At 33.1% G+C, this 20,871-nt stretch overlaps 2 protein-coding genes across 5 annotated transcripts; both read left to right on the top strand.

Annotated features, from left to right (window-relative positions):
• The first annotated feature begins 44 nt into the window (after positions 1-44).
• LOC107037873 (HIG1 domain family member 1A, mitochondrial) lies at positions 45-5,827 on the top strand. 2 transcript variants are annotated; one of them, XM_015256660.2, is made up of 3 exons: positions 45-231; positions 4,395-4,516; positions 4,598-5,827. In XM_015256660.2, exons 2-3 carry the CDS (start codon positions 4,432-4,434, stop codon positions 4,792-4,794), a joined length of 282 nt encoding a protein of 93 aa, XP_015112146.1. In that variant the 5' UTR covers positions 45-231; positions 4,395-4,431; the 3' UTR covers positions 4,795-5,827. The 2 variants fall into 2 exon arrangements, with proteins under 2 accessions (XP_015112146.1, XP_015112145.1); XM_015256659.2 differs by having other exon boundaries at positions 48-277.
• A 765-nt stretch (positions 5,828-6,592) lies between these two features.
• Positions 6,593-20,046, top strand: LOC107037869. Of its 3 annotated transcripts, XM_015256648.1 has the most exons (10): positions 6,593-6,803; positions 7,142-7,286; positions 9,403-9,528; positions 10,467-10,666; positions 12,203-12,412; positions 15,954-16,201; positions 16,480-16,639; positions 17,027-17,170; positions 17,262-17,375; positions 18,104-20,046. In XM_015256648.1, exons 1-10 carry the CDS (start codon positions 6,730-6,732, stop codon positions 18,324-18,326), a joined length of 1,644 nt encoding a protein of 547 aa, XP_015112134.1. In that variant the 5' UTR covers positions 6,593-6,729; the 3' UTR covers positions 18,327-20,046. The 3 variants fall into 3 exon arrangements, with proteins under 3 accessions (XP_015112134.1, XP_015112135.1, XP_015112136.1); XM_015256649.1 differs by lacking the exon at positions 9,403-9,528 and having other exon boundaries at positions 6,594-6,803; XM_015256650.1 differs by lacking the exon at positions 12,203-12,412 and having other exon boundaries at positions 6,595-6,803.
• Positions 20,047-20,871: the final 825 nt, after the last annotated feature.

Below are 20,871 nucleotides of genomic sequence, written 5' to 3'. Positions count from 1 at the left end.
TACTGCCCGCATTTTGAGAACTGTAAGCCGTTCCGTGTTCGTTCAGTGCAATAGAAACCACCGGCGTGGTAATACAAATGCTCGCTAGCTCTGGCACGCAAGCTCGCAAATTATATAGTTGCAAACGTAACGCGTTCCAAACCAACGTCACTAGCGGCCAGTGAAGGGGGAAATTCGGCGCATGACTGATGTCAAAGTCAAAGGACAGTTATCAGCTGGTGTTGAGTACATGTGAGAATTACCCGAATTCACTCGTCAACCTGCTTCGACAATTTTTGTATGTATGATGTCACTAAATTCTTAGCACGAATGAAGGATGAATGAACATTCCTCAAAATCATCGTAAAATCATCATTAAAACTATTCTCAAAACGCATCATTCTCTCGAGGTCTTTCACTCTGTTGGAAGACGAATAAAAACCAGATATTCTGAGTCATAACTTCATAACCTTGATTTACATTCACATGGCCAACGGCCTCTTTGACTCTGAAATTAGCGATTCCATTCCTGGGAATAATCATCTTCGTCATTGTCATCATCAATTTACCGTCACGAGTATCAACAATTCATTTTGTGAATGGATTTTACGAAGAGATGATTTGGAACATATGATGCAATCTCGAGCATCATCACTGGTATTCCCAGACGTATGATAAGATTTACCTAATAGAAAAACCTAAGGCTTTCTCTGAGAAATTCTGTGGAAATTCTATTAAATTCTCTGTAAGGATTTAATATAATTGGGAATTCTCTTGGAGTTTTATTCGGATTCTATTAAATAATTTCATTCTTTTTTCTTTCGGTAATTCTATTGAAGATTATGCAACTTTATTGTGCATTTTTTGGTAGAAAGAATAACAGTAATTGATTTTATGAATGAAAGCAGATGATTTGGAACGCATGGTGCAATCTTGACAATCACACCTGGTATTCCCACACGTATGATGAGATTTAGTGGAAAAATCGAAGGCTTTCTCTGAGAAATTCTATGGAATTTCTATTAATTTCTCTATAAGAGTTTAATGTAGTTAAGATTTCTCTTGGAGTTCTGTTCGGATTCTATTGAATAATTTTATTCTTTTTCTTTCGGTAATCCTATTGAAGAGTATGCAACTTTATTGTGTTATTTTTTGGTAGAAAGAATAACAATAATTCATTTTATGAATGAAAGCAGATGATTTGGAACACATGGTGCAATCTTGACAATCACACCTGGTATTCCCACACGTATGATGAGATTTAGTGGAAAAATCGAAGGCTTTCTCTGAGAAATTCTATGGAATTTCTATTAATTTCTCTATAAGAGTTTAATGTAGTTAAGATTTCTCTTGGAGTTCTGTTCGGATTCTATTGAATAATTTTATTCTTTTTCTTTCGGTAATCCTATTGAAGAGTAGGCAACTTTATTGTGTTATTTTTTGGTAGAAAGAATAACAATAATTCATTTTATGAATGAAAGCAGATGATTTGGAACACATGATGCAATCTTGACAATCACACCTGGTATTCCCACACGTATGATGAGATTTAGTGGAAAAATCGAAGGCTTTCTCTGAGAAATTCTATGGAATTTCTATTAATTTCTCTATAAGAGTTTAATGTAGTTAAGATTTCTCTTGGAGTTCTGTTCGGATTCTATTGAATAATTTTATTCTTTTTCTTTCGGTAATCCTATTGAAGAGTATGCAACTTTATTGTGTTATTTTTTGGTAGAAAGAATAACAATAATTCATTTTATGAATGAAAGCAGATGATTTGGAACACATGATGCAATCTTGACAATCACAACTGGTATTCCCACACGTATGATGAGATTTAGTGAAAAAACCAAAAGCTTTCTCCACGAAATTCTGTGGATTTTCTATTAAATTCTCTATAAGAATTTAATATAATTGAGAATTTTGTTAGACTTCTCTTCGAATTCTATTAAATAATTTTATTCGTTTTCTTTCGTCAATTCTATTGAAGATTATTTTGTATTGTATTGCATTTTATTACAAGAAATTTCGAGGTACAAATTGACCACATTTCCTCGGGGGAGACTGTACAATATTATTTACATTTAGAAGCATAAGATTGTGAGAGAAGAAACTGAGTTCGTGTAAAAGAAGCTTAATACAAAATTTAAAATAACTTGATTCGATTCAATAATCAAATTAAACTATGATTGAATAATTAGGAGCGCTTTTAGTTCGAAGTAAAAATTATTAACTTGAAAATGAAATGAAAATGAAGCCTAGAATCCCACGGGGTTGCAAAATAGAGAATTAATGGATCAGTTCATAGCAAACATATAAGTAGATGTGCCAAGAAGTAAATAGAAAGGCACTGCGTATAAAGTACAATGGCGCATGTTCCGTACCCAGGGAAGGATGTGGTACAGGATTCTTCAGCAATTGTAAGATAGAGATAAATAAAGAAAAGTAATTAATCAGCAAGGTCACAGAGTACCCGAGTGCTCAGCTCCTTCAAGACAAAAACATGAAGGTTCTATTGAAGATTATGCAACTTTACCGTATCATTTTTTGATAAGAAGAATAATAATAATTGATTTTATGAATGGAATTTACGAAGAGAAGATGATTTGGACATATGATGCAATCTTGAGAATCACAACTGGTATTCCCACACGTATAAGATTTTATAGAAAACCGTAAGGCTTTCTCTGAGCAATTCTGTGCAATGTCAATTAAATTCTTTATAAGAGTCGAATATAATTGAGAATTCTACTATGAGGATTCTGTCGGAGTTCTGTTCGCATTCAATTAAATAGTTTTATTCTTTTTGTTTCGTCAATTCTGTTGAAGATTATGCAACTTTATCGTGTTATTTTTTGATAGAAATAAGCTGTGGTGACTGTCCCCCTATGCCTGTGCCCGAAATATTCATTCACAGAAAACACGCAAAAGTAAAACCTCACACGCACTAAAAAATTTAATAGAAAAAACTAGCGACTTCGCTAGACAATTCTATTGAACTTTCTATTAGCCTTTGGCCGATTCTATTGGAATCTTCAATCGAAAAAGTCAATAGGATTCAATTACAAAGGATTCTTTACGAATTTTATTCCATTGAACCAATTCTCAAATACGTTGAATGAGAAAATCCGCATCTATAGACTTTTTTCTATGAGCTATTGAGGAACGCACGACTAAGTTGCGTAAGTTCAATAGAATTGCTGCAAAAACACTCTTCATTTTCTCGACCTTAAAGCTACTTCTTGGAAAGGAGTGGTTAGAGGAAGCCACGAACTCCCTCCGGTAGCGTTATTGGAACAAGGACAAAAATATATCTCGGTCTCACTTGGTGAGGAGTTAGAGGGAGTCGACTGTAAAAGATTAATAGAACTCTAATTAGTTTTTATCTACCATTGTTAACACATTCCTCGATTTGAGGAAACGAGAGTCAAATCCCGAGAACTTGAATTTGTTTTTCATGTCCTTCAAATCTTTAAAAAGAATAGAACTCTAATAGAATTTTTGTAGAGGCCCAATAAAAATTCGATTGAATTCTGTGCCGAAATCTTTATTAAATTCCTATACAGCGTCATTTTTACATAGGGAGCATTCAACAATTACGTCACGCTTTTTTTGGGTATTTTGGACCCCTCCCCCCGTCACGGGCCGTCACAAACGGAAGGCCCCCCTTACATATTACGTCACGATATCAAGACCCCCCCCTCGATCAATGTGAAAAATCGAATTAAAAAATAGGCATTTAAAAAAAAGAATTAAAAAAAATCAGCAAGTAATTGAATAGAACCTCTATCAATAATTTTCTTTATTTAATATTAATAAATACATATAACTCATAACATTGTCATCACAGCATTAACTTAAGGATGTTCTACACCTTTTCGGTCAAAATTCACGTTTTTTTAATTTTTCTCGCGAATTGTCGGTCGGATTGACGCGAAAAAATATAACGTTTCTGCATTTTGTCATTATTTAATGATTCGCGAAGTTGCAAGGTGGTGCAATCATTTTTGTGCATTTTTGCTAAACGTTTAAAAGGAATCACAAAACTGTAGAAAAAACGCAGGAAAATGATCCCACCACCATGACACTGCGTGAGCCATTAAATAATGACAGAACACAAAAACGTTATATTTTTTTCCGTGAAACCGATCGACAATTCGCCAGAAAAAGGAAAAAAAACGTGAATTTCAGCCAAAAAGGTGTCGAACATCCTTAATTCTTTCTTAGAAACTTTTATCACGAATCTTAAAAATACTTTGACTCATATCGACCTGAAAACAATTATTGCCAGGGGCAAAAAACTAATAGCATTTTTCAACAGACTGTTAATAAAACTCCAATACAATTTCTTAGAGAAACCGCGAGATTTTTTTATCCATATTTTTCATGTGCATTCCTCGCATTTCTCTTTTCAGAGTAGCAGAACTTGAAATAAACTGAAAAAATTCCACAATGACTGCCCAAGAGATAACCCTGGACGAGTCGGGATCCTCAACGGCTCTGCGCAGGATCAAGCAGAATCCATTTCTCATCGTGGGTAAGACAGCGGAAAAATTTAAGCGTCAACTTTAGTAACTCATACAACAGATTATCATTGAAAATGTTTTTATTCCTCCAGGAATCGCTGGGTTCTTTGGAACTTTGGCAGTTGGTGTCTACAAGTACAAACAGCGTCCGAAGAATTTGGGAACAGCCTTTTTTCTCGTGCAACTTCGAGTCGCTGCACAAGGAGCTGTCATTGGATGTCTCAGTATTGGAATGATCTATGGAATGCTGTCTAGACACGTTTTCAAGACTGACGAGAAGCCCAATTGATGAGCGTCATGGAGTTAGATTATTTTTCCCTAGTTATTTGAAGTATTTAAGGGTCATCCTGGAGCTCAAGGATAATTCGGAGATGAAGTGGTAACATGTGATCAAACAGACAAGAATTCATTTTTACCTTGTTTGTACTAAATGTTTTGTTTTCGTAATGAGGGGTTTTAGAAAAAAATCTCAGGATTTATTTTATTTTTTTTCTTAATTCAATTAATCAGCTACTCTACCAATTTTCTTCTAGATCCACTAACCCCGAGATAAATTTGAAATACTGCATTGAAATCATGAGTAGATGACAGATGAAATTCTCCCGATTACGAATTTTTTGTGGAGGAAACGATGAAAGTGAATTTTCTTAATTATAAAGCACTTCCTTCTAGTTTTTCTTCTCAAAAATTCAACCGCACAAATATATTAATGACAAAACTCCTTCATTTGGCCATTATGCGGTCACTAATAGCGATTCTACGAATTAATAGGCAGAAAATGTATATAAAACCCGTCCGCATTTTGACGCCCAAAGTTTTCTTCAAGCTGAAATAATTTAACGAAACATCGCACTATGACAATTTAATTTAATGAATCATAATTATTTCTCCAATATTTCTTGACCTTTCTTAAATTAATTAATATCGTGGAGATTATTTTTGCAATGAGTAGTTTCACGACAAAATCTCAGGAGAAATTTTTTATTGACAATTTCTTAACTTAAAAAAATTCTCTTAGTTTTCCTCGTAAAACCACTACTTTCCTAGATGAACCCGCTATCACCAGAGGAAGTCTAAATATATTTGTCACTGTAACCACTTCTCTCTCGAATTGATCTTCATTCAATCACGAAGTGACAGAATCATTTCATTTCCATGAAATTTCCTGACACTCATAATCACCGTAAAATTTGTTCGTATTTTAATGAGAGTTGGTCTCCAAAGACCAATTAATTTGTACATAAAGGGAAAAGTATCATGATAGTAATTTATTTTTGTTGACACGAAAGATCAAAGCAAATAAATTCTCTAAAACTTCAGAAATTGGTTCTTGTCCTGATTTCCTAATAATTATAGCATAATCTGCAAATAAATAAATTTTATGGAGATTTTCTATAAAAATTCCCTAACTAAATTTTTCGAATTTTTTTGTTTGCATTTTTCAATAAAAATTCGAACAAAAAACTTTTTTTTTCATAGAACAATGAAAGGAGAAAAAAATTCTTTGAAAAAGAACTTGAAAATTTGTGTTGAGGAATTCCTATTGAAAATATTTTTCAAGATTGGAAAATTCTATTATTTTTAAAAATATTATTCTATTATTATTATTATTATTATTATTATTTTCGATTGTATCATTTTTTAAAATATCCAATAGAAATTATTCTACAGAAAAAACAGTAGAATTTCATCTTTTTATAATCCTGCCATTAATTTTTTATTTCTTCACTCTATTTTTACCCTGTTTCCATTGAAAAAAACAAACGAAAAACTTTAAAAATTCAGCCAAATATAAATTTATCTATAGAAAATCGAATTCTATTGATTTTTTCAACAGCGTCCTGTCCATTGAACCTTTCTATCGAAAAAAGCCCACAGATAAGCTGCAGAATTTTCCAATAAAATCCTCCAAAAAGTTATTATTAGAAATCCACTACAATTTTCCGACGAATTCGCTAGGTTTTTCCATGAAATTTCTTCATACGCATTTACACCCACAATGCTAAAGGTCAAAGCTCTGAAGTCAGCAGCACACGAGAGCCCTCTCCTCACTTGAGCCGAGAGAGAATATAAATCAGATAAATGGAGCGCAGCATCCGATCCGAGATAATATGGACCAGACACACGTATTCACGAATACAGCCAACTTCGTAACATCGTGGATGCACAACGAAGTTACATACGTTGCCATTGGCCGTCAGAAGCGCACACAGAAATCACAAAAATGGCGGAGCAAGGTGAAAGAGCGCAATTACCACCGGGTTGGGAGTGCAGATATGACATAAGAAGCGGTCGTGCGTGAGTAAATCCACAAAATTCGTAAACAATTCCCCTCAAACACCCCCAGGGCACTGAAATACCCGTGAATTTCCCTGCCATACCCACGCAAATGCTCTATTATTGTCGTCATATCTCCGTCTCTCTTCCTCTCCCTCTCTTGAACAGTTCCATTATCCCATTATTGTTGATCCACATATGTGCAACGAAGGGTTTTTGACACTTGCGATGTAAAGTGTCGAGTGGTCGTGGCACATAATGAGTATTGAGCAATTGTTGGGGCACGTATGGGGCAGAAGCTCCTCGTGGATGAATGGGGAGAACAGGTGAATGGAGGTGATAGTGTCATGACGTTTCAGGTATTTCATCAATCACTTCAGCAGAACTACTACATGGGAAGACCCCAGAGTGCGATACTGGCAGTATGCACAGTATTTACAGGGAAATTCCGTTGCAACGAGCTCTCCATCCACCGGGAACTCGCATGAGGCTATACCTATGCAGGTCAGTGTTTTTTAGATAAATGGGAGAGGGAGGTTTTGCAGAGGAGGAATGTTTCTAGTTTTCAGTAAAAATTTCTGATATTCAGAATTTCTTGGTATTGAAATCTAGGGAACAGAATCCTGCGAATATTTGAGGGAAATTTTTAGTTCTGAGGGGATTTTAAATGAAAATGTGAGAAAGAACTCATGATTTTCTTTAATTTTTTATTCAGTCTACAGTTTTTTATTTTTTTTAGGGAATTTTGATTGAGAATTGGAAACTTTTGGGTTCTTAACATGAACATATTGGAGTTCTTTAATCAAAAACTTCTTCTGGGTTCTTAAATTTAAAAAGTTTTCATTCTTGAATTGATCGTTTTTTTCTCTTCTGTTGAACTAATGCTCAATTCGAGAATTTTATACCTTTTCAATACCTTTGGTTTGAGAATTCAAAGGTTCTTAATTAAGATACACAATTATTCGTGTTTGAAGAACATTTTTCACTGAAAATAAGTAAAAAATCCTGGAACTGGAAAATTTTTATTCATTTTGAGAAAATTCCTAGCATAATTGGACTCGAATTGCATTTTCTCTGATCTTAAGCAAATCTTGGTTCTTAAATTCAGAATCTTTGGGTTCTTAAAATAAGACCTTTGGAACTTTTCAATGAAAAATGTCAGATTGAGAATTTTCTCATTCTGAAATCGACGTTTGGTCCTGTTACTTATTCTGAGGGAATTTAAAAAAAAAAACTAAGAATGACGATCTAATTTTCTTCATTTTTTATTACATCGAATTTTATTAGAATTCGTAACTTGTGGTTCTTAAAATGAAAACATCGGGGTTCTCTAATCAAGAACTTCTGGGTTCTCAAATTTAGAACGTTTTCATTGTTGAATTGATCCACTTTTGTTGAACTAATATTTAAACCGAGAATTTTATCCCTTTTAAATACTCTTAGTTTGAGAATGCAAAGGTTGTTAATCAAGAAACCCAATTGTTCGTGATTGAAGAACATTTCTCACACAGAATTAGTAAAAAAAATGGAACTAAGGGAAAATTTTGTTCATTTTAAGGAAATTTTTGCTAAAAATCATATAAAAACGTTCTAATTCTGACAGACTTTCCCTTAAATCTATCATAATTAGACTTGAATTACATTTTCTTTCATCAGACGGAAATCTCGGTTCTTGAATTCAGAACTTTTGAGTCCTTAAAATAAGAACGTTGAAACCATCAATAAAGAACATTAGATTGAGAACTTTTTCGTTCTTAAATCAACCATCGACAATTTTCCCCATTCTAAAATTAAACTACTCATGTTTATAAATGCTTGGATATCAAAAGTATATCCCTTGACACATGGACTCAATTAATGTTGACTTCATCCTCAATTATTCCAGGATTTTATTCCTTTTGAATGAGTTTACTTCACGAACATTTCTCGGTTTTCCATACTGACTTTCAGGGATGTTTCTTCTGAATGTAACGAAATAGTTTCTTATTCATTGCAATGAAATCTAGAACCATGAGTGTCTAAAAATTAGTAACTTATTCTGAAAACTAGAAATTTTTCGTTTCTGCGTTAAGATTTTTGCTGAATATCTTGAAAACTTAAAGAGATTTCATAATAAAGTTTTCATTAAAATATTTTTTACAACTCTCACCTCCACCAATAAAAAGTCTTCTTAAAAATTCTTCTATCTGCGCTAGATTCCAAGATACTCAACAAAAAATGAATTTCGAAATCGAATCGACTTGTGAGCAAAATGGATCATATTTAATCGCCAATATCTCATTGATAGTGTGAAGTTCCCCGATTTGTTGTTCTTTTTAATTTTCAACGTATTTTTCCAAGCCTTAAAATGGTCCCCGACCTATTCAAATCGCATCACTGGATCCGGAGTTATTGGAGATTTAGACAGATCCATTCTGTCTCATTCTAGTTTATTTGAATATGGTCACACGTATTATAAACGGATAATTGTACGCTCAGTGACCCGCATGCTGGATAAACCTCAGCCCAAATGGTTTAACAAATTCATAAACATGTAAATCGATAATTGAAATAAATACGTGCCCATGCTGCGTGGATTTGAATTTCAAAAAATGAATACGAATACAAAAAACTGGAGTAGACTGGAGGAGGTATTGTCGGTGTCGGTGGAGGTCATTTGATGTATGCGGCTGCCCATAGGGCTCCTCAAATCTATCCGTCACCATACAATAGTCCACAGCCGGCATTTTTGCCGCCAAGTTCGCAGGTACATGGAATTGAACGATTAAGTGTCGAGTGTTTCCATTGTTTTCTGTTGTAAAATCAGTGGTGAAGTGACAAAAAGGGGAGATGCATTAAATCACGGACATTCTTGTGACGAGTTTAATATTTTTTGCCGCAATTCCCCGTCATAATTTTTTCAATTTTTTTCGCGCTATGAGGTGTGACAAAATTTAATAGAAAAACCTAGCGAATTCGATATACAATTCTATTGGATTTTTATTGAAATGTTCAATAGAATTCGATTTTTCTAGTCAACTTATTCTATAGAATTTCCTGGCGTAAAATTTTCAAGAATTCCAGAATTTCCTGGGGTCAAGTTTTTTTGTTTGATTTTCATGATGGAAAGAACAAAAATAGAATGAAAAAACTTGGAATATCTTTTTATGCGAAAAAAATTATAGAAAAAACTTGAGAACTTGAAAAAAGTTGCGAAATTGGAGCCAAAAAAAAAGGAGAAAAAAGGAGCAAAAATTGGAATTCAGTAGAAAATATTTTAATTGAATAAGTTGTATAGAAAAATAGAATTCGATTGACTCTTTTCTGTAGAATATTTTCTATTGAATATTTCAATAGAATCGGCCAGAAAATTCGCTAGGTTTTTCTACTCAAATTTTTCGTGCGCGATTTCTCTCTTCTCATTGAAAAAATTAAACAAAAAAAATTGGGTTGAGAAACTTCTGCAGAAATTCTTCTCATTTTTCTATAGGCTATTTTTTATTAAACATTTCTATAAGAAAAAAGAATGAAAGAAAATCAATAGAATTTTCTCGCAAAATGCCCCAGTTTCTTCACTGATTTTCTTTCAGATGTCTCCACATGCTCCCCATAAACTTTTGCAACTTCACTACTGGTATCGTTGTCTAGATCCCGTCTCTCTGCATTTATTTTCCCCCATGGTAATCATAACATCTCATTAAATAGGAATTAAAAACATCAATGTCCACCCGTTCGATGAGCGGAATGACAAATAGATTTGGTGACATGACTATTGGATCACCAACGCCAGTCAGAAATATGGAAACGAGTTTAACTCAGAATGGTGACACTGAGTTCCAAGTTGCTAGGATTAATGCTATTTTTCCCACTGTGTCAGACACACACATTCGACTGCTATTGAAGAAGTAAGTTCATCATAGCAATTTTGCAATATTTTATGTCATTCAATGAGTGTTTTCTTGAATTCAGTGTCGAAGTGGTGAATATTTCGAATTCGATTCGAATTTTCAAATCTTCATGCTGAATTTTCTCGATAACGAGTGAGTTCAGGAGAAAATTTCAGACGTCATTTTTGTGGGTAATTTGCTCCGCTACAAAAAAACTTGGAAATTTTTTTTTCTATAATCACTTGTCTTGGAAGTAAATGCTGAATGGTGAATGTCAATCAAGACATTTTCAGATTTTTTATTAATTTTCAAATGTTGAATTCCGAAGGATTAAAAAATTTAATAGAAAAACCTAGCGAATCCACTAGACAATTCTATTGGATTTCCATTGAACTTTCTATTAGTTTTTCGCCGATTCTATTGGAATGTTCAATAGAACATATTCTATAGATAAAGTTAATAGAAAATTTATTAGAATTATTCTATTAAGGTATTTTCTGTAGAATTTTAAAAATTTCTTCATCCAAAGCAGGGATGCCCACCAATCTTCCGATTCTTCAATATTAAAAGAATTTCCGGCTTACATTGATCAAGGTTTAAATATACTAATCGAAATTTACAAATAGTAAAATAGAGTATAATCTAAATCTCCAATTGATGATGAGTTAAATATTTAATAATATGGAACTGTAAATTTTCTATTAAGTAAATAATACTAAATTTGCTATAAGGGTTTTCCGATTATCCAAATGATTGTCAATCTTCCTAACTCAATTGCTGATTCATAACTAATTCGGAATTTGAATACTTTAAATTGATGATCCTTTCAATAACTAAAATCAAAAGTGATATTAACTAATTGACTACTTAATAATTTAACGATAATTATAATTTATGGATGTGGCTATCCTTGATCCAAAGGAAAAAATTGAATGAAAAAAGCCTAGAAAATTTGAGCCAAAATTTATACAAAATATCTCAATAGAATAAGTTGTATCAAAAAATCGAATTCTTTTGACTTTTTCTATAAAATGTTTATATTGAAAATTTCAATAGAATCGGCCAAAAACTGACAGAATGTTCAATAGCAATTCAATAGAATTGTCTAGTGGATTCTCTAGGTTTTCCTATTAATTTTCTTTATGCGTGGAACGAGTGATTTTCAGAGAAAAAATTATATTTCTCATCGGGAATGTTTTCTCTCGACATTGTTCCTTAAACTATTCGTTCGTAAGGCAAACCAACAATTTAAAAAAATAGAATTTTACTTTCGCCACTTTGTCACTGAACTCATTTCTGAGATTCTTCGGTATGGCTTTGTACATACTCTAACATTCTCAAGACAATCATGTGTCTAACGCTATGTGCTCACACTCACAATTAACACTGATGAAATTGGCTAGCAAATGCTCCACCAAAAAATTCCCAAAGTTAGTTGAAATTACTCTCAATGACGATGAAACCTCATTTCCTCGTCATTAAATTCACGAATTGGCAGTAAGTGAGGGATCCTCTGAGGGACCAGTCCTAAGCTCTCAGCGAATTGCATTTCAGATACCATAATAGGCCGGCATTGGTAGTGAGTGCACTGCAAATTGAGAAGAATCCACTTTGTGCGCCTGGTCCAGGCACACCAGTTGGAGTGCATTCAAACTACGCTATACCGAGATGGCGTCTACCGGCTCATGCTATTCACGCTGCTATCACATTGAGTCCACCGCGTGGGGCACGGCCAGCCCCAAACTCCCCAAAAATGAAACTTAGGTTATTTAATTATTTTATCTCGCTGTTTCAGTCACAATTACCCCCAGTCTGGATGCTAGATGTCAATATGTTCTCATTTGTATTTTTTAAATAATGAGTTGTGTGTCGGATGGACAGTCCAGTATCATTAGTATTGTATAGACTAGCTGGAGTAGTTTATCAATTTTCTTTTTCCTTTTTATTATTATTCACGTATGAAAAAAAATTATGACGAAAGAACAGTAGGAAAATTTGACATAAAAAAATAATACTTTATTTTCACATTTCAAAGGTCTTAAAATGAGATTTTCAAGTCTTAATTTGAGGTCTGAAATTCGCGAGTTGAGACTTTTGACGGTTTTAATTTGAGACTTTCGTAGACTCAATTGATATATTGAATGCCTCAAGTTAAGACTTGCGGAACTCAACTTGAAATTTTTGTTCAACTAAAATTCCGAAAGCCTCAATTTGAAATTTTTGGAAGTCTCGATTTGAGACTTTGGGAAATCTTACCTTGCACTGAGAAAAAAAGTTTTTTTTGAGAAATAAGTCTCTAATTCAGATAACCCTAGATTGGTCACCATATAAGGGAAACCCACCGCGCGTCGTTTGTCTTTAATTACAATTGGCTGGCTAACCGGAAAAATAAAAAAAAATTAACTTTGTCAATTGAAGTGTCTTATAGTAGTTTTTAGAACACCATATTACCCGAAATTCCTAAGGAAAACAAATTATTTCGAGCAGATGAATTATTTTTTCTCATGTTAAATGAAATTGCCACCACGCGACGTTACCGGAAACGCGCCCAACCAGTGCAAAGTAAATTCGGCAATACTAGAGCCTAAATAAGACGGCGGGGAATCCCCGCGAAGGTGACCAGAGTCGCAGGGTCGCGTTTGGTGAGCAGACTAGGGTTACGAAACTCATGGCTCGAAAATTTTCAAGTTCAAAATATCTTACGCTGGGAAAAAAAACGTTCGCCAATAAATTTTGTACTTGTCCGAAAGACAGGGAAATTGATTCACAACAAGAAAGTGGTTTCTTAACCAAATCAAGTGATGCTCAAGAATTCTTACCGAAAAACGAACATCTATAAAATTTCTTTATGAAATTGCAAATTTGAATAATTTACAATGCTATTGGCGTAAAAAAAGTTTTTTTGAGTGACAGGTTTTTCTATTGGTTTTTTCATACGTGTTTTAATTCAGTTGTGAAGTGGTACCACAGGATGACCCAATTCCACTAAAATACATTTGTCTTCTCAAAGAATTATAAATATTCTTAAAGAGCTTTCTTAAACAATTCTACGAGACCATTTGAAAAACAATCAGTTTTTCTAATGTCTCAGAATGGATGAAACATAAAGCGATTTTATGAAGAGCTTTTCAGTGGATCTTATTCTTCTTTCCAAAAAAACTCTTCATAATAGCGCTATTGGCCCAAAATATTCAGCAAAAACTAGAGTCTAATACAGTTGGAATTGACTCATCAGCTCCCATCACTTCACTACCGATGAAAATTGATACGTGCATCAACGAAGCATACGTAAAAGCCCATATTCTTTGATCCATGTAAAGTGCATTGAATGAAGGATGACGAAAGTTCTGCGTAGGAAGCACCAGCCTTTGATCGTGAAATTAATTTAATTCCGTTATTGTTAATTGAAACATTAATTTTCTTTTAATTTCAGTTTTTCAATGAATTACGTTCTCCCAACGATTTGACTAATTTGTTTTGAGATTGACAGTCTCATGCGTATCTAGGTCAGTTTCAATTTTCGTTTATATGATTTATGTCTTTATTTCGTGGATTTAACCGGATTATAGAATTCTTCATTATCAAAATCTTATCCTGGGAATTACTAACGCATGATAATGTGCATGTCAATTGAATGAACGTCTAGGGAAAAAACGCAAGTGAATGCTGGAACCTGTAGGAACAATGAACCTATCCATTAGCAACTTTCAAAATTATTATCCTCAAAATATTGACTAACAATTTGATGATTGACTAACCTGATGAATGACAAAATTGAACATTGCATCGATGCATGGATATATCGTCGCATAACATTTGTGACATGGAATTTACCACTAATCAACACGGAATAATTAATCACAGCAGAGATTTTATCGTAGGGCAGATTAAGTATACTTAAGTACAGAAGTACTTAATACTTGCGAACTGATTAAATAGAAAATCGATATGTACTTGGTAATTAATCCATCACCAAAGTCTAAGTACATTAAGTACTTGGTACTTACACCAGTTCAGGTACTGAGCACTTAATGTACTTAGACTTAGAAGATGGATTAATTCCTAAGTGGACTAAAGGTTTAGTACTTGAAAACATTCTGAGTAGTGAAATATTTAGTACTGAACCAATTGACTATTTAGTACTTAGGCAGTTATAAGTACTAAAACCGTTGGCGAATTGGTACTTAATATAAGTACTAAAGCCTTTGGCGATTTAGTATTTGGATTGTTTTAAGTACTAAAGCCCTCCGATTTTTAGTACTTTATTGTAAATACTAAGTCCTTTGGTTACTTAGTATTTGGATAATTTTAAGTACTAAATCCCTCGGATTTTTAGTACTTGGTTGAAAGTATTAAATCCTTGGGTACTTAGTATTTGGATAATTTGAAGTACTAATTCCCTGGGCTACTTAGTACTTAGATATGTTTAAGTACTAAATCCTTTGGCAACTTGGTACTTAGACATTTTTAAGTACTAAATTTCTACGATTTTTAGCCCTCAGGTAGTTGTAAGTACTAATTCCCTGGGCCACTTAGTACTTAGACAGTTATAAGTACCAAAACCGTTGGCGAATTGGTACTTAATGTAAGTACTAAAACCTTTGGCGATTTAGTATTTGGATAGTTTTAAGTACTAAATCCCTCGGATTTTTAGTACTTGGTTGTAAGTATTAAATCCTTTGGCTACTTAGTATTTGGATAATTTGAAGTACTAATTCCCTGGGTTACTTAGTACTTAGATATGTTTAAGTACTAAATCCTTTGGCGACTTGGTACTTAGACATTTTTAAGTACTAAATTTCTACGATTTTTAGCCCTTAGGTAGTTGTAAGTACTAATTCCCCTGGGCCACTTAGTACTTGAATAGTTTCAAGTACTAAATTCCATGGCGACTTAGTATTTAATGGAAGACTAATTCCCAAGTCCCCACATACTTAATACTTCACTTAGGAATTTAAGTACTAATGTACTTGGTAGTGGCCATTACTGTTTTTAGTAATGCCCATTTTCGATTCTTTTTCATCTCAATAATGAATTATTGATTGAGATTAACAGTCATGACGATAAGTTGGTCAGTAACATAACAATACTGTGTTGATTAGAGGTGTTACCCACAACATGAGGTCAATAGTATGGCGATTTAGTACTGTAGTAACCATAAATTGTCATCAAAGTAGGCAATACTAGAACTTTTAACGAATGCCGTGTAATAGTGTCATACTGCAAGTTCATGCACAACAATCACGATCAAGTGATTTAAGTTGATGGATTAATCCCGGGTACATGAAGTAAATGTTGAATGCAGGTACCTGAAAAATATATTCCCCAAAGTAGACGAAACTTTGCTACTTGATATTCTGGAACAGAGCGATAATAATGTTCAGAAAGCGACTGAGAAGCTTCTTGAACAGGGGTATGAGAAGAAAAATCCCACTGGTCCGATTAAAACAATTGCCAAAGAGAAGAAAGAGGAGGAGGAGATGAAATCGAGACGTGTTAAATCTGCTCCAACACCTCCGCCAAGGATGAAGAGTCTTGAGGAGAAGAATAAGAGTGAGTTCTTTAAATTCAAAATTTTTCATGAATCGATTTCAATTATTTTGACTTTTTGCTTCCGAAAGGAAGCTTTGTGGTCGTACGAAGTTGAGTTTTCGATTTTTTGTGTTATATCAACCCATTATGACCCAGAAAGTTCGACAATATAATTTTTAAACCTTGTGTTTATGCATGTGACCAAGTTTTTCTTTAATTGTTTGATAATGAATCGATGGAATTTACCTTTTCTCTCTCAAAAGCAGGGATTATCAACACTTGCTTGTTTATTGTTCCAGTGAAATTAAACTTGATGGAGAAATTTAAATCCGTGCCAGAGCGTGTGATAACACTGGCAATGGACAGTGTAGATTACGATGAAGAAAGGGCCATTCATATTTTGGATATTATGGTGGCTGAGGAAGCTGTTAGTCAACCTCGTACCTTCAGTAGTCATAGGTAAAACTACCTCGAATGAAGCTTGATTAAAAGCCCGGATTTATTATAGCCAGGAAATAGAATTCGATTTTCCTACACAACTTATTGTATTGAGATATTTTCTATAGAATTTCCTCGGCTCAAATTATCGAAGTTTTTTTGGTTGATTTTCTGGATGAAAGGAAAATGAAAATAGAGTGGAAATAACTTGGAAAATTTAAGCCGAATAAACTCTATAGAAAATATGTCAATGGGACAGGTCAAAAACTAATAGAAAGTTTAATGGAAGTCCAATAGAATTGTCTAGCCAATTCGCTAGGTTTTTCTATTAAATTTTTATCGTCCGAGCTATTGTATGAAATTTTGTTCGTGCGTATCAATTTTCATCATGTGGTTCAATTATTACAGTGATAGCAGCAGAAGTGATGATAGAAAATACAGTCCTCCCATGACAGAAGCCATTAAATTGACGGCATCTCCCATTAAGAAGATTATCAAGGACAAAGATAGTGAAAAGTCCAAGAGATCGAAGAATAGGAATGAATTACCAAAGTGAGTTGTCATTCCGAATGCAGTCATTGAGCAGACGAATCAGCATGTTATGTGAAATGTCCAGTAATAAAAATATTGCACTAATTTCTAGGGTTTCACGAGGTACGAGTACAACCGAAGATGGTGAATACAAATCCCCATATTTGATCAAAGCAACGGGTGCTAATCCTGAACTGGCAAAAGGCCCAGACAACGATTTGCTCTTGTAAGTCCTTTGTTATTACAGAAATGGGTAAAACTGGCACGAAAAAGTGTGAAAACTATCTGTGTAACGAGTTTCAGAGTCAAATATCTCAAATCAAATTTTTAATCTCAGTGAAAACATATCAAGCGACAAGTAATCGGGATTTATAAATTGAAATCTAATTAATTGAATTATTTGAGTCCCATTTGACCCTAAACTTCTGAACAATGATTTTAGAATTTAAACTTTACCGTTAAAAAGTATTTTAAAAATCTGAAGGAAAATGATAAAGTTTAGTTTTGGAGGAAGATCGATAAATAATTAAAAAATGGCAATTTTTGAAAATTACGAGCATTTTCTATAAATAATTTATGAACGAGCAATTTTCCATCAAATTTATGCACATTCAGAATTTCACCAGATGTCGATTTCATGCCTAAAAAAATTAGGTTTCCAAACGGTTAAACAATTTTAATTATTTATGTAACATTCGTTGATTATAAATAACAATTTCAATTATAACAATTTCAATTATTTATTTATAATCAACGAATGTTAAATAAATAATTGAAATTGTTATGTTATTTATTTAACATTCGTTGTTTATAAATAAATAATTCTCTGCAAAATATAATTTGAATGACGCTGAATATTCATTATTTTTTTGAAATTTTTCTCACGAAATTTAGTGACAAAAAGCATCACCTGTTTTTACTGAATATCCCGATGAAAAAAAAAATCTGTTTCAGACCTGATTATGCTCCCTGGGCAGGCCCAGACCCCACCAACCTCTCCAAAGAATCATCCGTACGATTGCTAGCAGTTGGAAAGGATTCCTCATTAGTCTCCAATCGTAAAACCCTTGCCAAAGGACCAAATCCAGAATTACGAAAGGGCCCCCTGCGGGGTCTGGCTGAGGGATCAATCTACTCTCAAAGAAACGCAGCCAACACCGAATGTCGTGGTAAATGAGAAATGTGCAATTGTTTTCATTTATTTCTCACTTGAAATCCCATCGACTTCGTGCGTCTCAACGCATAATCATGCCAACAATTTAATACTGTTTCGCTGAATTATTTAGAATCATTCGTTTTATTATTCTATAGCAGTCAGTTACTGTATTTCTGTTGATTTGTTACTGTTGTTCATTATTTACTGAATTATTTTCAGTTGAAGTTTAGGTTGTGTTTATCAAGTTGTCGTTTTATTTAAAAAAATTGTTTTATGAAAAAGAGGGGGGATATGTATTGCAGTTATCCCAGCCATTTGTCCTCTCAAACATATCTTAAATAATTTTCAGTCTCTGACGATTAACGTTCTGTATTATCAATTAATTACTTCATTACTAGAATAAGCTATTAAAAATGACTAGATAAAACTAGATGATCTCCTAGATGTAACCAAATCTCGACAAGAATGAAGAAAGAATCTCTTACGTCCTACGCATACACTACGAAAAAAAAACAATTTCAAAAAAAAAAATACGTCCTCGTGGTATGCATGAAGATAACCAGATTGTGACAAATCTATTGATCAAATTTTTGATGTATGTATAAAAGTATTTTCATATAGCTTCATTTGAAACAAATCATAATAAAATAACGATAATTATAGCATACTAATCCTGCCTTCGAAACAAGATGAAAAAAATGATGAAAAACTCTTCATATTTGAATACAAAAAAAAATAAAAGAATGGGCTGTGGTTGAGAGGTTTGCTGAGGGCTATTTTTATAGCTTTTTCTGAACTCCCGATGAAACTAAGATCGAATGATATACATAATATATTTTGACTATATTTTCAGTATAGGCATTGCACAAGTATAGAACGATAGAGTGGAAGTACTTGTAAAAAAGATGACAGCTTGGCAAGAGCTTGAACAAAAAATATTAACGTAATATGATAAATCTTTGCTCACTACTAGGAAAACGAGAATAATTGTAAACAATCATGATATCCCACGATGATTATACTGCTGGAATTAGTTAGTCGAAATGAATGAGATTCCTGCCAACCAATTTAGTGAATGTACGAAATAATTTAGTTGAAAAACGGAGAGAATTCGGTAGAAAATTTTATTGAATTTCCCCTGCACTTCTATTGAAATCTATTAATTTTTCATCGAGTGTATTGAACAATTTCGCAGCTTTTCTCTGCGTTTTTTGGGGACAGAAGTGGTCAATAGCATTGATTTTTTATACAACTTATTCTATTGAAATATTTTCTATGGAAATATCTCCACACAAATATCCTTACGACATCGATAGAATCGTCAATTTTAAATAAAGTTAAATTGTGAAGAAGTCAATAGCTAATAATACTCATGAATTTTATATTATTAAATTAATCACCGATTAAATATCCAAATTCCGAATGGTTTTATCAATCAATAATTGAGTTCGGAGGATTGACGACTATTTGGCTAATCGAAAATCCCTTTTAAAAATTTGAAATACCTATCCAATACTCAATTTACAATGCAATATTTCAATTTTTTAATTCATAGAGAATTGAAAATTTCAATTATTAATTATTTTATAAATTTCAAATTTCAATCCAATTTGATCGTCAGTCTCTTTATTTGATTTTTTTTAGTAAGAGGGGAGAAATGGAGTGACTAAAACTTAGAAAATTTATGTTTAGGAATTTCTATAGAATACATTTTATTGGACAGTTTTGATTGAAAAAAAAAGCGCAGAATCATTCGATATAATCAACGAAAAAAAAACAGAAGTTTCAATAGAAAGCCAATAGAATTCTCTACCGAATTGTCTAGCTTTTTCTAGACAATTTTTTTCGTGCGTATTAAACTCAACTTCTGCATATTCAACTTAAAGATGTCTCTTCCAACATGTACATTTTTTCGATCAGTGTTTAAATAGAAATGTCAATCACTGTTGATGACGTAATGTCAACTTTCTAGCCGATCTACATGTGTAAAGGATAAACCAAAATGGAATGCCAAATTTTTGTCGATTACATTAGGATGATTTTTAACATGTATTTGTATTGTTGTATTTATTATGAAAACAAAATGTGTTGTGTCAATATTAGTTGTGCTAAGCACTGGGTATGATAGATGACTGAGAAAAAATTCATTTTTTGAAGAAGATATCATCACGCATGGAAAAAATCAATAGAAACCTAACGAATTCGCTAGAAAATTCTATTGGAATTCTATAAGAATTTTATGTGGTTTCTATTGGAATTCTATTGAAAAATTCTGCTTGTTTTTTGCGCTGATTGTATTGGATATTCGATATGAAAAGGTCAATATATTTTAGAATTTCTGTTCGAATTTTTCTCTTGAGGCTTTTTCTGTTCGAATTATTAAGCAAAAATTTGCCAAGTTTTTCCCGCTGGATTTTTTGTTGTTTTGCATTACAGAAAATTGATGCCCAAGAATTCTTATAGAAAAAATCTCAAGAGAAAATTCAAATAGAAATTTGAAATCTATTGACTTTGTCTTATCGAATTTTCAATAACATCAGCGCAAAAAAACAAATAGAATTTTTCA

Source organism: Diachasma alloeum, unplaced genomic scaffold (genome assembly GCF_001412515.2).
Source record: "Diachasma alloeum isolate Michigan unplaced genomic scaffold, Dall2.0 Dall_scaffold_00271, whole genome shotgun sequence".
In the NCBI taxonomy this organism is placed as follows: Eukaryota; Metazoa; Arthropoda; class Insecta; order Hymenoptera; family Braconidae; genus Diachasma; species Diachasma alloeum.
Note: the sequence above shows the minus strand (reverse complement) of the source record. Positions and strands in the feature narration are given on the sequence as shown.